At 36.5% G+C, this 16,821-nt stretch overlaps 1 protein-coding gene across 1 annotated transcript; it reads right to left on the reverse strand.

The window, feature by feature from the left end:
• Positions 1 to 434: 434 nt before the first annotated feature.
• On the reverse strand, positions 435 to 14,581 carry LOC103520845 (voltage-dependent anion-selective channel-like). The gene is made up of 7 exons (XM_017448647.2): positions 14,501 to 14,581; positions 3,090 to 3,225; positions 2,594 to 2,708; positions 1,960 to 2,078; positions 1,464 to 1,572; positions 899 to 1,124; positions 435 to 461 (listed from the first exon to the last, which is right to left on the reverse strand). Exons 1-7 carry the CDS (start codon positions 14,564 to 14,566, stop codon positions 435 to 437), a joined length of 798 nt encoding a protein of 265 aa, XP_017304136.1. The 5' UTR covers positions 14,567 to 14,581.
• Between the last annotated feature and the right edge of the window lie 2,240 nt (positions 14,582 to 16,821).

Consider the following 16,821-nt stretch of genomic DNA (forward strand, 5'->3'; position numbering starts at 1 on the left):
TTCGCGGAATAAAGTGATGGTTAAATTCCTGAAAAAAAACCTTTTACACTCCCTGTTAAGGAAAATCCACAATCTTCTATAGTCTGAAAAGACATTATAGTAAAACAACCTTAGAGTGGTTCGAATAGCAACAGGAGTGCTCTCTAACCTACCGTTATTACCACAGTGGTAAAATAAAATTGTGATGTTTATGGAAGCGTAACAAAGCCGAGATAAGGTCCTCAGGTGGACTTGGTACGGGACAGAGACTAACATGCGGTTCTTTGAGTTGCGACCCTCCGGTGTTCCAACCAAAGCTAAACTTAGAGGGGATCATCCTTATTTGTGCGCCCTGAGGGTTTTGTGGGTGTCCTTTGGGTAAAGGCAGGTTTAATTGTTTGCCCTTTTCTTTTTTTGGGGGTTAAGGAGGAAGTTTTTAGAATTCCTTCACAGATTTAGATGGATGTCCACTGGGACGCTATCTAAGGAACAATACAACTGGATCTGATTAATAATATTAATACAAGAGTATATAAAAAGAGGGCGAAGGAACAAGTACAATGCGAAATGAGAAGGACTAGGTTAAATTAGAAAACGATTCATATCCACATCTTTCAGAGGGGACAGAATTAGGTTGATTCTATAGCATTACCCTTCTGTTGAGGACAACTCACTAACTCTATTATAGGAGCGAATTCACAAAACCTCGAATTTTAGATTTTTTTTTTTCATAAATTTAATTTTAGAAAGAGAAAAATCCCTCATATTATATTTTGAATTTTTCCCCCGCAAATGATATTTTGAATTTTTCCCCCGCAACAAATTACTCGATGTGATTTCTCAATTCAAAGATAAGGCTAAAAAAAAAAGAAAAAAAAAGAAATCATATTGATCTCAGGTACCTAAGCTTTATATGTACACAACAAAATAACTCACCATCATTCAACTTCTGGGAGTAGCCAAGTCCAATTTGGCTTGCGTTGTTCACCTTGGCTCGTACACTGGCCTGGTTCTCCAGGTCGTACTTGCACCCAAATGCAAACTTGGTGTCGTTTGACTCCGAGGACCAGGCGAGCTGAACACCGGTCTCCAGTTTGGGTCCCAGCTTCTGGTACACGGTACCGCCAAACAGTTTGCCGTCGTCACTAGAGAAAAGACAGAGTATGTTACATACCTCATGTACCTACTTGTAATTGAAATTGAAATTTATTTACTTGCATCAAGTATACATTATAATGTCGCAAGGGTAAATACATGAAAGAATAAGTATAATGGACAATTCTGCCAAATAACGAACAAAATTACCAGACTAGTTAGCTTGGAGGGTGGCGCGTCTGCCTTATAAGCGCTAGGTCTCAGGTTCGATTTCCGCCCGGGTGAACTTTATCCTAAGCAGGTAAGGTTCGTGCGCGACGGCTGGCTTTCTCCTATCCTATCTTCCTTCTGTCTTTCATTTCGGGAAGATAAGCTATACCCAAACTTACACATTGGTGTGGAATACAAAATCGCTGCCCACAAAGCCAAGAGATAATCTGTTAGCCTTCAGCTTGGCATCCTTGGAGTCGAATTTGAGAGAGTAACCACACAGCCATCCTGTAAAAGAAAAAAAAATATCACCATGGTTGTAGAGTCTTTCAATTTCAACGAAGACAATAGACAATAAATTGGTCACATAATCCATCCCTAGTCAAATCACTCGCCAGTGTTGACTCCGCCATGGTTATGGATTACCTGAACAAATTGAACCTATACCACCTTATATAATATAACGAAGATTGCGGAGCGAACGACCTACTAAAAGGTTAAAGTGCCTAATTTCAAAGAAAAAAAAAAACATAACATCCGCGGATTTTTTTTCTCTTAACTTTAAGAATAAATACACCCAATGTCTCAGCAACTGCACTACAAAACACTACTTGGAAACTGAGACTGCAATCTTAGATCTCCATGAAAATGAAGATTGTACGGTTCTAATCTTACCATTGTATCCTAGTACACCAGCTGCACTGATTACGGGGTTCAGGGATTTGAATTCGGATTCCAAATTGACGGCAGCCAAAGAGTTTTTGTATTCACCACTCAACTTCACAGTTTTGTCACTGGAAACACAAACGCATCTATTTTATTTTTCACTCTTTTCAATATATTCCAACAGAAAACTTCCCGAGTCTGTGTATTGATATATTTCTTGGATTCTCTGTCTAAAATGTACTTATAAATATACATAAGGTAAATATAGGTAGGAGGAAGGTACATTGGATTTCATAAAACAAAAACCAAATTATGTCGTTTTCTTTAGACAGGTAACGTGCATATTTATTTCTACATCAAGGAAAACTTCTCATGAAAAAAACTTATATGACAAGATGCCAAAAAATAATAATATAGAAGCAACTGTCTACGCCAGGAGCTGTGTACTGAGCATGAAATGTACAAATTTACTTTCTGGGATGTTATATTGTGTGTAGATAAGTAATTGGAAAGGTCATTTCTTACAAATTGTAATATTTTACTGAGTAAGGGCAGAGTATTCTACTGAATTTGAAGGACACTATGTGGAAGGGTCATTTCTTATGACTTTAAGGTGTAATGCTTTAATATTTCTATTTCTTACCCAGTTTGAGGAGCAAAGGAGGTGTTGGCAGCCAAACGGGCTCCATCAATGATGTTACTGGAAACCTCTGTAGTCAGAACATTGTCTGTGTTCCATTTCTCTGAGAAGGTAAGACCTGAGGGAGAAAGAAATAGAACCATTAAAAAACGGATGCAAAACAAGAAAACATTAGGTAGTTTCTTAGATGCTGTTTGGGGTGAGAACACTTAATTTGATCCTTAAAGATTTTGATTTAATTAAAAAATCTTTTACAAACGTCTACCTTGAAATAACACTGCTAAGTTTTTATGTCATTACTGAAACTCAAACATAATGAGTCCTATATTCTACCTCTAAGCTGCTGGGGCTGGTAACCCTAAAGAGTTCAAAGAATTCAATAGTTCAAATTTAAGTAATATGCTTTAATATTTTACTAATTTTACTACAGTCTTCAAGAGATCAATAAACAATTTCCTACTTACATATCAAGATATCTACTTTGGAAAATGGTTCTTACCAGCATAGTTTTTGGCTTTGTATTTGGACTCAAGAGTTCCAAAGATTTTGCCGGACTCCAACTGAGCAGTACCACCTGAGTTGAATTCTACGCCAGAGTCAGTTTTGGTTTTCAGGTCAATCTTGATGACATCAATGTTGAAAATTTGTCGCGACGACCTATGAACTCAAAGCGAGAAAGTTTTAGATAACACTTCAGTCGTTAATTTAAGGCCGGTTTAAGCGTCACCTATGTTAGGCTACGCCGAGCAAGGCCAATAAATGGATGGGTGACTTAAAGGAATAAAGGGAGAACGGGCGACCACATATGTATTATGTACCCGTGAATTCAGCCCCTGAAAATAATATCGTGTAAATAAGAATTTATTTTAAAAAATCCGGAAACTTGAACCCAAGACTGTATCTATGACCTAGGTACATACTATCTTACCCAGATCTAAACAAAAAGGCGCCTACTAGCTAGAAATGGGGGCATACAGGGGCAGTACAGTTTGCGAATATTTCTAAAAGCGGAGGACATGAAAAACGTTCCTTCTACTTCTTCTTCTTCTTTATCTGAACGGGTTGGCTGGACACATTACTTGTTGTGTCTACTTCAGAGTGAACTTGAGCTCTTCACACAAGTAATGACCACCTGAAGAGTCCGTCTTGCTTACTCCGGGCCTCTTTGGGTGGTGAACTCGCGACCGTGACATGTGTGGCGGACCCTAGCCTCGTTAGAACAAAAACATCCCATCCAAAATGAGCGATAGTAGCCTGAGTAAGAAAACCTTCAAACCAAATTTTCTTCTCTTCTGTTTCAGTCACGTCACCCAGTTCCAGCACGTGTCTGTCACGCCTACCTTTGCATCACTTCACGCTACTCGTATCAGCAGTCACGTCACTAGGTCTACACCGGAGGTAGTTTGAATCACGTGACTTCCATTGACGTGACTGAAGAGACCAGTCTCAAGATTGAGGAAAAGCAACAAAGCTGTGAATGCGTGATAGATTGACGTATTGACGATGGAAAATTGGAGATCAAAATTTTATTATTACCAGCGCAGCGAATCGCCGATAGCAAGTTGAATACGCAGGTTTCCAATGGTTCACTGAAGTTGAGCAACGTTGCGCGTGGTATGGGTGACCATCAGGACTATCGCGTGCTGCTGGCTTTTCCCGGCCCCACTCAGGCGGTGTGAGCTTTTGTGAGGAGGCGAGTACCTTGTCGCCAAAAGGAGGGTAAAACCCCCATCACTGAATACCTTAGCAGTTATACAGAGATGTTAAACCCATAGATCACCAAGAAAAAGCCATTTCAACATCAGTTTTTGGGGAAAAGTCAGTCGTGACAAAAAAATGTAAAACCCTGTATTCAAATTAAGGGAGGATATTTTGGCAATGAATCCGAAATGTTTAATCATGTAGATATATGAGGTGCTTGTATAAATACCCTAGCATTTTGTGAATATTATTATCAAGTTACCCCGACTATCAGTGGTGCAGATGTAAGTAGCTATGCGGGTGAAAGGTAAATTTATGTCCCTAGCTCCCTACCATGATAATTTTATGACCCCAATACCATAATTATAACGATTATGAAGATAATGGTCATGGTCCCATGTGAAGGGTAATGTGCGGTTTACGGTTTGCGTATTGCGTTTCTGATTTAGGGGACAAAAGAGTAAGTTTCCCTTTGTAAATATCATTAATTTTGAACCTACCAACTACAATACTGATGGAAAAATACATACTACATTTTCTAAATACCTACACTCTAAACATCCAGGTCTAAACTAAAACCCAATGTTAACAAGAATGGTGGACATTATCATGACTAAGAAATTAACATTTAGTTCAACATTGGGTTGTAGATCAAGACATGAGTTTTTTTTTTTTTTTTTTTTTTTTTTTTTTTTTTTACCTACCTACCTATCTAATATACCTTATTTTAAATTAGATAAAAATTAACAAGAATGAATTGTTTATTATTCAAAGGCTAAGAATAGAGTGGACCGGAGAACAAAGAGCGTAGAGCTTTTTGCTCTCGGTTCTGTACGGTTTGAGATCGTCGCTTCCCTGTAGGTAGGTACAATGGTACCTACATATCTGGTCGATGCTCTTCTATGCTCTCCGGCCACTCTGTTTTCAGCCTAATGCAGTTAACAGTAAATCTCTAAAAAACATTTCGGACTGTTAATTAGTCCGGCACAATTTTGCAATGTTTGCACTTTTTATGCTTTTTTCATCTCAACGGATACTTCTTTAATGCATCAAAAAAATTCTCCTAGTGCCGATACCGACCCAAAACTATCATAGAATAGAAAATTACCTAGGCCTGGTCAGCGCAGGGGCTATAGATAGTTGGAGTGCATCTAGGCCCGATTCCACGAACGATCCTGCACTTCTCCGTTTGGCCAATACTTTCAGCGTTTGCTGTAAAACTAAGTGAGGAAGTGCAGATTCGTTTGTGAAATAAGGCCCTGTTCCCGAATGATCACTGAAAGTTAACCATTAACCAACGCACAAATAGGCAAATACACACTCCATTTTGTGAACTGCTATCTCTAATCTGGTCCTAATAACTGCTGTTTCTAAAACACAAAACAAATAACACAGGTAATAACACAATGTCTTTATAATTTATTACCACTTACCACTTGATTATTTTTGAACGAAGTTATTGTACATAGAGAAAATTTGAAATAAATAAATAAAATTAATATAAAAATAAAATACATGATTGTTTTCTTATTTCTTGTCAGGCCTGAGTTTCAGTTAGTTGACGGGCGTCGATCGATGACTTAAACCGTCCACACTGTCTTGACAACATAGATTCACCTCGTCGTCGATCGACGGCCGTCAACTATATAATATGTGTGGACAGTTGGACACAGCTTAAACCTGCATGCCATCAGTTAGCTTGCAATGAAAGGCGCCTGACTTGTGTACGCTCTGGATCGCGGATTAAATTTCAGCCCGGGGCGAACTTTATCCTAAACAGGTAAGGTTCGTTCTCGGAACGGCAGGCTTTGTCCTGTCCCGTCTTCCATCTTCACTTTCGGGACGATAAGACCTCCTTCGTTACAGTTCCCTCCATCAAACTTCTTGAAAATGAAGCAGCAGAAGAAAAACAATGGAAAAGAGATGTATTCGTGACATGAAAGTCGAAACTGCACAGCTGAATTTAAACATCAGAAAAAGATTAACAGCACTCAGACTTGAAGATATTAAATCGTATCAAGGGGGAGGAAGACAAATATGAAGATAGGGAGGAGGAAGCTGAGAGAAGGAGGGAGCAGAAAAGAAGTAGGAGCTTACAGGAGGGATTCTCTGAGAGCAGATTGTGAGGAAAGAAGGGAGATATTGTGAAGAAAGAAGGGGGATATTGCGAAGACAGAAGGGGGATATTGTGAAGACAGAAGAGAGATATTGTGAAGAAAGAAGGGGGATATTGCGAAGACAGAAGGGGGATATTGTGAAGACAGAAGAGAGATATTGTGAAGAAAGAAGGGGGATATTGCGAAGACAGAAGGGGGATATTGTGAAGACAGAAGAGAGATATTGTGAAGAAAGAAGGGGGATATTGCGAAGACAGAAGGGGGATATTGTGAAGACAGAAGAGAGACTGCGAAAGAAGTGGTAGGGAGAGAGACTGCGAAAGAAGTGGTAGGGAGAGAAATATTAAGAGAATTTCGCTCGCGTCAGCAAATCAGGGTCTTGTGAAAGTTAATCTTGCTAGGTACTGCAGCCTGCAGCACTTTGAATTGGACACCAAAGGAGACCAAATATTGTTTCTGAACGTCCAGAGGGCCTAAGGATCTGTCAATCCTTTCACCATCGGGCAACCATCTCCGAGTGATTTCCAGATAGAACCCCAAGCAGATATTAAATCGTATCAAGGGGGAGGAAGACAGGTGTGAAGAAAGGGAGGAGGAAGCTGAGAGAAGGAGGGAGCAGAAAAGAAGTAGGAGCTTACAGGAGGGATTCTCTGAAAGCAGATTGTGAGGAAAGAAGGGAGATATTGTGAAGAAAGAAGGGGGATATTGCGAAGACAGAAGAGAGACTGCGAAAGAAGTGGTAGGGAGAGAAATATTAAGAGAATTTCACTCGCGTCAGCAAATCAGGGTCTTGTGAAAGTTAATCTTGCTAGGTACTGCAGCACTTTGAATTGGACACCAAAGGAGACCAAATGTTGTTTCTGAACGTCCAGAGGGCCTAAGGATCTGTCAATCCTTTCACCATCGGGCAACCATCTCCGAGTGATTTCCAGATAGAACCCCATCTCACGAAGAAGGAAACGTGGAGAAGACCAAACGCGTTGAATGTAGGTATACCTGATCTCGACAGACGACTAGAATTGAGCAACGTTGTGTCTGATTGGCATCTGGACAAGTGTCCGTCACAAAACATTAATAAAATTCATCAGTTGCCTCCTTTTATCAACATCCTGTATTCAATATCTTTCAATAAAACACAGAACAAAATAGAGATATTATTATTCCTGTGTACAAAGCTCTTTCTTCTTCCTCTTCTCCTTTTCCTCCTTCGTCCCCTCTTTCTTAGTTTTTCATCTTTTTCTTCTCTTTCTCTTTTTCCTTCTCTTCCTCCCAGTCCTTATTCCCCCTCATCCTCCACTTCTTATTCTTTTTTTTTCCATTTTTTATGAAGAGAAAATTGCAGTAGATTTGGTAGAAGGAAAAAGGATGAGTGAGAGAGGTAAATAGGAGAAGGAACAGATAGAGAAAGAGAGTCAAAAAGAAAGACATAAGGGGAGTGAGAAACAGAGAGAGGGTAACAAAGAGGAACGTAAATGGAGATATACAGTGAGGAAAAGGTAGTTATATAGGGGACGAAAGAGGAAAATAAAATGGGGAAAAGGTATGCTAAGCGTTAAAAATGGCACAAAGCTGAGTTTTATTGGCAACGTTTGATTACCCTGGGGTAACAATTAGGACTTAGACCACTTTATATTGGCTCCCTAGTGTATTGTTTCATTGTTAACCGCGAATACCTCGCTAGCTACTTACTCTACTTCCCTACCTACCGAGATGTGAAATGAAAGATGATGTACCTAGTTTGGAATTAGGACAATTTAGTGGCAGGTGCAATCTCAGGCAGGTATGTAGGTAATGAGGGGCATTAAGAACTAGAATTTTTTTAGCAACAATCCTTATCAGGTTCGTGATTTAGTACAGTTGTAAATATCTATTTTTACAAAGAAATATCACCTTCTATTTGTCTAAACCCCTTTCAAAGGATTCGGACCACATATTTATGATGTACCCGTGAATTCAGCCCCTGAAAATAATATCGTGTAAATAAGAATTTATCTTAAAAAATCCGGAAACTTGAACCAAGACTGTATCTATGACCTAGGTACATACTATCTTACCCAGATCTAAACAAATATTCCAACTCGTTCCATGTGCGAACGGTGCGCTTGTGGAACGATTTGCCCGTGGTCCTTAGAAATGCCATCAGTGTTGAGAGCTTCAAGATTCTCATAGCAGATTATTATAATGAGAGTCTTGAAGTCTAAAATCTATTCTTTCTTCTTCTTCTTCTTCTTCTTCTTCTTCTTCTTCTTCTTCTTCTTCTTCTTTCTTCTTCTTCTTCTTCTATTCATTTCTTCATCTATCTCTTCATCTTCTTCTTTTTCCCCTTTTTACTTCCTTATCTTTGGTTGGGTGGAAGAGCTCATGTCGTGAGAAATCCTGCCATATTAAACATAATAAAAAAAAAAAAAAAAAAAAACAAAAAGGCGCCTACTAGCTAGAAATGGGGGCATACAGGGGCAGTACAGTTTGCGAATATTTCTAAAAGGGGGGAAAAAAAAAAAATAAAAAAAAAAAAAAAAAAAAAAGATTATTCAAGTGTCACGCGCTTTCTGGAAAATTAAAATTTATTCTCCAAAAACCTTTTCTTTTTCTTCTTTCATAAGAACTCAAGGAGGAAATGAGTTTTCATGAATATAATATCCTTTCTATTGCTTTTCCTATTCATTTTCTAATCTCAAGGAGACAAGAAGTCAGGTGCTTGAAGAAAACGGTCTTCTCCGAGCAAAAAATAGAACAAAAACAAGGTTTTTCCTTGTTCTTATTTTTTGGGAAACTAGGTAATCTGGTGAAAATATCACACGATTTTCTATTGCTTTCTATTACAGTAACTTGGCAAATTAAGAAAAATAGAAATCCGATCGCAATTGGCTCTACCTATACTAAATGACCTGACCTAGATTACAAAAGGGATCGTGCTATTTTCTGCTACTAGAATGACGTATTTTCTACATTTTTTCCTTGTTCTTATTTTTGGGAAACTAGGTAATCTGGTGAAAATATCACACGATTTTCTATTGCTTTCTATTACAGTAACTTGGCAAATTAAGAAAAATAGAAATACTATCGCAATTTATTGGCTCTACCTATACTAAATGACCTGACCTAGATTACAAAAGGGATCGTGCTATTTTCTGCTACTAGAATGACGTATTTCCTACATTTTCAAATGTCTAAATTAGTCTAAAATACTCTAAAATAATACCCTTGATTGCAACACTTATAATTACAAATGATTTCTCATAACCTTCTGCAAGTTTCCTATACATTATACAGAGAGACAACAGAAAGTAAAACTATGAAAACAAGAGAAAAATAGAAAATGCATTTTTTGTACTAATTAATTATTACTTTGATTTTTTTTTTTTTTTCCTTTTCTTAAGCATTTGTGACTAAACTCTTATCTTTAACATTCCATTTAACATTTTTGCTTTTCCCCCATTCCCCAAGTATTTCGAGAGTTGCATTATTTTTATTATTTTAAGCTTTTGTGGATTTAAAGTTTCTTGTGAATATTCATGAAGAATAAAATTAATAAGCAAGTTTTTCCTTGTCTCCCAGAGCGGGAAAACTTTCTGGTACCTTGTTATAATGGAAAGGGGTGTTTAGTTGAGTTTGCACAGAGTTAGAAAATGTTCGCTCATGTTGATTTGACAGATTCGGAAAGTTCTTGATTTAAGTTTCATCCAATGAAATATTATAATAGAATGTTATTATTTCAAAACGTCTAGAACGAAAATTTCCTACTAGCTCACCTAGTTCAGAAGTTTGTTTTGATCTGCCTCCAAGAGTGGATTTATCCCCTTTTCCCGGAGTTTCTATAATGACTGAATTTTTATATTTTCTGTACTTGAATTTTAAAAGATTCACATACCAATAGAAAAAAATTGCCAATGGCGCGACAGCTCTCACTTAACAAATTCGTGCAAGTTCAAGACAGTAATGTAGTACGAAGAGCATGGATTGATAGATATTTCGAAAATAAAATTACAACACCGAAGACAGTGTTTGTCTCTAACCAATTTGGTTTAGTGGTGAGATTTTATTTTTATTTACAAGCAAAACAATGTTTGGATCTTAAAATAACGATTTGTTCTAGCTCACTCTGCTTGGGATTGCAGACACCAAAACCAAACAAGCAAAACAATGTTTGGATCTTAAAATAACGATTTGTTCTAGCTCACTCTGCTTGGGATTGCAGACACCAAAACCAAAACTATGTAATGCAGGAACCTGGCTATGGAACATAAAGTGCTCACCAGTAATATTCAGACAACGTTCACTATTCCGAACAGTTCGTAGGAGACAGTCTTAAAGTCCTAATTATGAAAATCAGTCAACAAAATAAAAATGGTACACGAAATGGGCATTTTATAGTTTTTAGTCAACACCCTCTTTCATAATATTGGATCCAAAGAAATCAGACTAAAACTTGATGGAATTGTATTGTTTTGTACAATGCTTATGGTACCTGAGATCAATCAATGTGATTTCTCAATTATTTAGCCTTAAGATACCATGTTATCTTAAGGCTAAATAATTGAGAAATCACATTGATTGATCTCAGGTACCATAAGCATTGTACAAAACAATACAATTCCATCAAGTTTTAGTCTGATTTCTTTGGATCCAATATTATGAAAGAGGGTGTTGACTAAAAACTATAAAATGCCCATTTCGTGTACCATTTTTATTTTGTTGACTGATTTTCATAATTAGGACTTTAAGACTGTCTCCTACGAACTGTTCGGAATAGTGAACGTTGTCTAAATATTGCTGGTGAGCACTTTATGTTCCATAGCCAGGTTCCTGCATTACATAGTTTTGGTTTTGGTGTCTGCAATCCCAAGCAGAGTGAGCTAGAACAAATCGTTATTTTAAGATCCAAACATTGTTTTGCTTGTAAATAAAAATAAAATCTCACCACTAAACCAAATTGGTTAGAGACAAACACTGTCTTCGGTGTTGTAATTTTATTTTCGAAATATCTATCAATCCATGCTCTTCGTACTACATTACTGTCTTGAACTTGCACGAATTTGTTAAGTGAGAGCTGTCGCGCCATTGGCAATTTTTTTCTATTGGTATGTGAATCTTTTAAAATTCAAGTACAGAAAATATAAAAATTCAGTCATTATAGAAACTCCGGGAAAAGGGGATAAATCCACTCTTGGAGGCAGATCAAAACAAACTTCTGAACTAGGTGAGCTAGTAGGAAATTTTCGTTCTAGACGTTTTGAAATAATAACATTCTATTATAATATTTCATTGGATGAAACTTAAATCAAGAACTTTCCGAATCTGTCAAATCAACATGAGCGAACATTTTCTAACTCTGTGCAAACTCAACTAAACACCCCTTTCCATTATAACAAGGTACCAGAAAGTTTTCCCGCTCTGGGAGACAAGGAAAAACTTGCTTATTAATTTTATTCTTCATGAATATTCACAAGAAACTTTAAATCCACAAAAGCTTAAAATAATAAAAATAATGCAACTCTCGAAATACTTGGGGAATGGGGGAAAAGCAAAAATGTTAAATGGAATGTTAAAGATAAGAGTTTAGTCACAAATGCTTAAGAAAAGGAAAAAAAAAAAAAAATCAAAGTAATAATTAATTAGTACAAAAAATGCATTTTCTATTTTTCTCTTGTTTTCATAGTTTTACTTTCTGTTGTCTCTCTGTATAATGTATAGGAAACTTGCAGAAGGTTATGAGAAATCATTTGTAATTATAAGTGTTGCATTTACTTGCATCAAGTATACATTATAATGTCGCAAGGGTAAATACATGAAAGAATAAGTATAATGGACAATTCTGCCAAATAACGAACAAAATTACCAGACTAGTTAGCTTGGAGGTTGGCGTGTCTGCCTTATAAGCACTAGGTCTCAGGTTCGATTTCTGCCCGGGTGGACTTTATCCAAAGCAGGTAAGGCTCGTGCGCAATGGCTGGCTTTCTCCTATCCTATCTTCCTTCTGTCTTTCATTTCGGGAAGATAAGCTATACCCAAACTTACACATTGGTGTGGAATACAAAATCGCTGCCCACAAAGCCAAGAGATAATCTGTTAGCTAAGCGCTAGGTCTCAGGTTCGATTTCCGCCCGGGTGAACTTTATCCTAAGCAGGTAAGGTTCGTGCGCGACGGCTGGCTTTCTCCTATCCTATCTTCCTTCTGTCTTTGATTTCGGGAAGATAAGCTATACCCAAACTTACACATTGGTGTGGAATACAAAATCGCTGCCCACAAAGCCAAGAGATAATCTGTTAGCCTTCAGCTTGGCATCCTTGGAGTCGAATTTGAGAGAGTAACCACACAGCCATCCTGTAAAAGAAAAAAAAATATCACCATGGTTGTAGAGTCTTTCAATTTCAACGAAGACAATAGACAATAAATTGGTCACATAATCCATCCCTAGTCAAATCACTCGCCAGTGTTGACTCCGCCATGGTTATGGATTACCTGAACAAATTGAACCTATACCACCTTATATAATATAACGAAGATTGCGGAGCGAACGACCTACTAAAAGGTTAAAGTGCCTAATTTCAAAGAAAAAAAAAAAACATAACATCCGCGGATTTTTTTTCTCTTAACTTTAAGAATAAATACACCCAATGTCTCAGCAACTGCACTACAAAACACTACTTGGAAACTGAGACTGCAATCTTAGATCTCCATGAAAATGAAGATTGTACGGTTCTAATCTTACCATTGTATCCTAGTACACCAGCTGCACTGATTACGGGGTTCAGGGATTTGAATTCGGATTCCAAATTGACGGCAGCCAAAGAGTTTTTGTATTCACCACTCAACTTCACAGTTTTGTCACTGGAAACACAAACGCATCTATTTTATTTTTCACTCTTTTCAATATATTCCAACAGAAAACTTCCCGAGTCTGTGTATTGATATATTTCTTGGATTCTCTGTCTAAAATGTACTTATAAATATACATAAGGTAAATATAGGTAGGAGGAAGGTACATTGGATTTCATAAAACAAAAACCAAATTATGTCGTTTTCTTTAGACAGGTAACGTGCATATTTATTTCTACATCAAGGAAAACTTCTCATGAAAAAAACTTATATGACAAGATGCCAAAAAATAATAATATAGAAGCAACTGTCTACGCCAGGAGCTGTGTACTGAGCATGAAATGTACAAATTTACTTTCTGGGATGTTATATTGTGTGTAGATAAGTAATTGGAAAGGTCATTTCTTACAAATTGTAATATTTAACTGAATAATGGCAGAATATTCTGCTGAATTTGAAGGACACTATGTGGAAGGGTCATTTCTTATGACTTTAAGGTGTAATGCTTTAATATTTCTATTTCTTACCCAGTTTGATACTGAGTAAGGGCAGAGTATTCTACTGAATTTGAAGGACACTATGTGGAAGGGTCATTTCTTATGACTTTAAGGTGTAATGCTTTAATATTTCTATTTCTTACCCAGTTTGAGGAGCAAAGGAGGTGTTGGCAGCCAAACGGGCTCCATCAATGATGTTACTGGAAACCTCTGTAGTCAGAACATTGTCTGTGTTCCATTTCTCTGAGAAGGTAAGACCTGAGGGAGAAAGAAATAGAACCATTAAAAAACGGATGCAAAACAAGAAAACATTAGGTAGTTTCTTAGATGCTGTTTGGGGTGAGAACACTTAATTTGATCCTTAAAGATTTTGATTTAATTAAAAAATCTTTTACAAACGTCTACCTTGAAATAACACTGCTAAGTTTTTATGTCATTAGTGAAACTCGAACATAATGAGTCCTATATTCTACCTCTAAGCTGCTGGGGCTGGTAACCCTAAAGAGTTCAAAGAATTCAATAGTTCAAATTTAATACCTATGCTTTAATATTTTACTACAGTCTTCAAGAGATCAATAAACAATTTTCTACTTACTTACATATCAAGATATCTACTTTGGAAAATGAAATGGTTCTTACCAGCATAGTTTTTGGCTTTGTATTTGGACTCAAGAGTTCCAAAGATTTTGCCGGACTCCAATTGAGCAGTACCACCTGAGTTGAATTCTACGCCAGAGTCAGTTTTGGTTTTCAGGTCAATCTTGATGACATCAATGTTGTAACCTTTGCTGAACAGGTCACGGGCATGCTTGCCAAGATCTCCATACAGAGGTGGGGCCATGATTTAATCTGTACAACAAAGGCATTATAAATTAGCTAGTTTTTTTATAACAATGTTCTATGGACCTTTGTGAGGATCATTGAGTAGTTGTTTAAGTCAATAGTGATTGATAAAAATATATAAATTTTAAAAATAGCAATAAATTAATTTAGTAGAAAAAAAATTCTGTGGAGATATCAATGATGAAACAATTTCTCACCCTTAGTGTATTACTAGGGTTTCTAAATGAAACTGCTCTGAATGTGGTGATTCCATAGGTGTACAAAAAATATTTCTCACAATATTGTCATGTAGAGCCTAGATACATGCATTGTATTTAAGTTATGATGGAATATTAAAGAAGAAATATGTACCTTAACCTTTCAAACCATTCTACAACCATTATAAGTAGTTCTAGGACATCAAAGTTTTGCAATTTGTCAAGTAAAAATTTGTTAGGTTGCTTTTAGTGCAGCCCAGAGGAAAAGTACCAAAGAAACACAGTGAAGGTGGAGTATCTGAGAAACAAGTCAATCCATTTCAATGAAGATTGTGTTTACTTCACCACTAATTGTCACATTGTTGGCTGTGTGGTGCAGGTTCTTTGGTATGGAGCAGTGCATGTCTTGCTATTATTAAAAATCTTGTATAGTAATGAGTAGATAATAACTAGCTTTGAATTTACCAGAGAATTTTCTTTCCCCAACAGAAACACACTTACCTAACCATTTAAAAGCACTAGTTCATGTTTAATCAAAGTAACCTTGACCTATCAAAAATTGCATGTTGCAGATCTAACTAACATCCTTTTTATCAATCTGATGTGCTTAATGTGCTTTTATGATTAACAAATTTTTATCATGAATAGGTACCCACCTACTTCTCTAGCATCAAGTGTTATAAGTACAAGTGCATGGATTTCAAAAATTCAAAATGCCTAATTGAAGAGTAATTTTATTCTCTTCAACCTTAGAGAATTTCATCTCATATTCCTAATTAGATGTGAAATTATATGAGAAAACCCCAAAATCCCACCTCTGCAAATTGTTAATCTTGAATAGAGCCATAAAAAGTTCTAAGTAGGTACCTACATACCTACTTACTTAACTTCAATGATGGGGATGTAATTTAGGTGTCTCAGGGAATGACTTACAGTGAAATAGACCTCAGGGTGATCAAAGTGCTAAGCTCAAAAACAATCTAATGGTAATAGAGAAAACCTCAGAACATTTTTTCCTGTTCTTCTAGGAGAGATAATTAGAAGTAAATTTATAGGTAGGTAATTGAAAATAATTATGTTGCAAATTGGACATTAGTTTCATTTTCTTACAGGAACTTACTAGAAAGAAAATGTAGGTAGGTAGATATGTATTAGGAGAATAATTCCATTATTGTGTAATCTGTATGGTTTTTTTTTTTTTTTTTAATTTGTGCACAGAGTATTTTCTGTAGATAAAAAAGTATCAGTGTTGCATATGACAGAAGGTTTGATTCCTGGTTGGTAAGTGTCTGATTTTAATAATTATTTGGTTTTTTGGTTACAGTGATTATCGAAACCTATATTTTATGAGTGTGAGTGTCATTTCCCTATAAAAGTATATAACCACCAATTCTACAATCTTGTTTTGAAATCTTTGTTTATCTCTTGGCATGCTTTAAGACTGTGCTCAGATTAAACAAAACCTCCTTTGTGAAAGTGACATGCCATGTAGGTACCCCTTCACAATTCTTTCTAAGTAATGGGTCAAGTAAAGATTGAGTAATTTAACATGGATACTTCAAGTTGGAAGATATCACACTTGGCTGTCAGCATTTGAAAATTTTCACCATGTGTTGAAACTTAACTAGCCCTGGTTCCAAATGTTCTAATCTTGTATTTTTACCTAAATGTTGATGAATTTGACAGGATAGAAGGTGGTTTCTAGTGAATTTAACTTCATTTCCCTTCCTAAATCATCAATAGAAAGGATATAATTTGGGTTTTGAAACCCAAAAACTAATCAAAACCTTATTTACGGTAAAAGAAATAGTCAAAATTGATGGGAGTAAAATCATCAAACCATCAGCAAGTACTCTATTAGCCAAAATGTTGCAATTAAAATGGAGGTTAGGTTTTACTGAGTCACACATCACAAACTGCCAGACAATCAATAATATCCTTTCTTTATTACATTTTCTGAGAATGTGCCACGATCTACTTTGATCCATGAACCATGAATAACCTATACCTGCTTCTGTTATCATTATCACTAGGCTAGGGACTAGGGCGGTGTGAT

This window comes from Diaphorina citri, unplaced genomic scaffold (genome assembly GCF_000475195.1).
Source record: "Diaphorina citri unplaced genomic scaffold, Diaci psyllid genome assembly version 1.1 scaffold4166, whole genome shotgun sequence".
NCBI lineage: Eukaryota > Metazoa > Arthropoda > Insecta > Hemiptera > Psyllidae > Diaphorina > Diaphorina citri.

Excerpts from the sequence above, each read along its gene's own strand:
- LOC103520845 (XM_017448647.2), bottom strand. The coding sequence starts at position 14,566 with ATGGCCCCACCTCTGTATGGAGATCTTGGCAAGCATGCCCGTGACCTG. Across the intron at positions 3,226-14,500 it reads TGTTCAGCAAAGGTTACAAC|ATTGATGTCATCAAGATTGA; the intron begins ATTGATGTCATC and ends CAAATTTTCAAC. Across the intron at positions 2,079-2,593 it reads TCCTTTGCTCCTCAAACTGG|TGACAAAACTGTGAAGTTGA; the intron begins GTAAGAAATAGA and ends TTGTGTTTCCAG.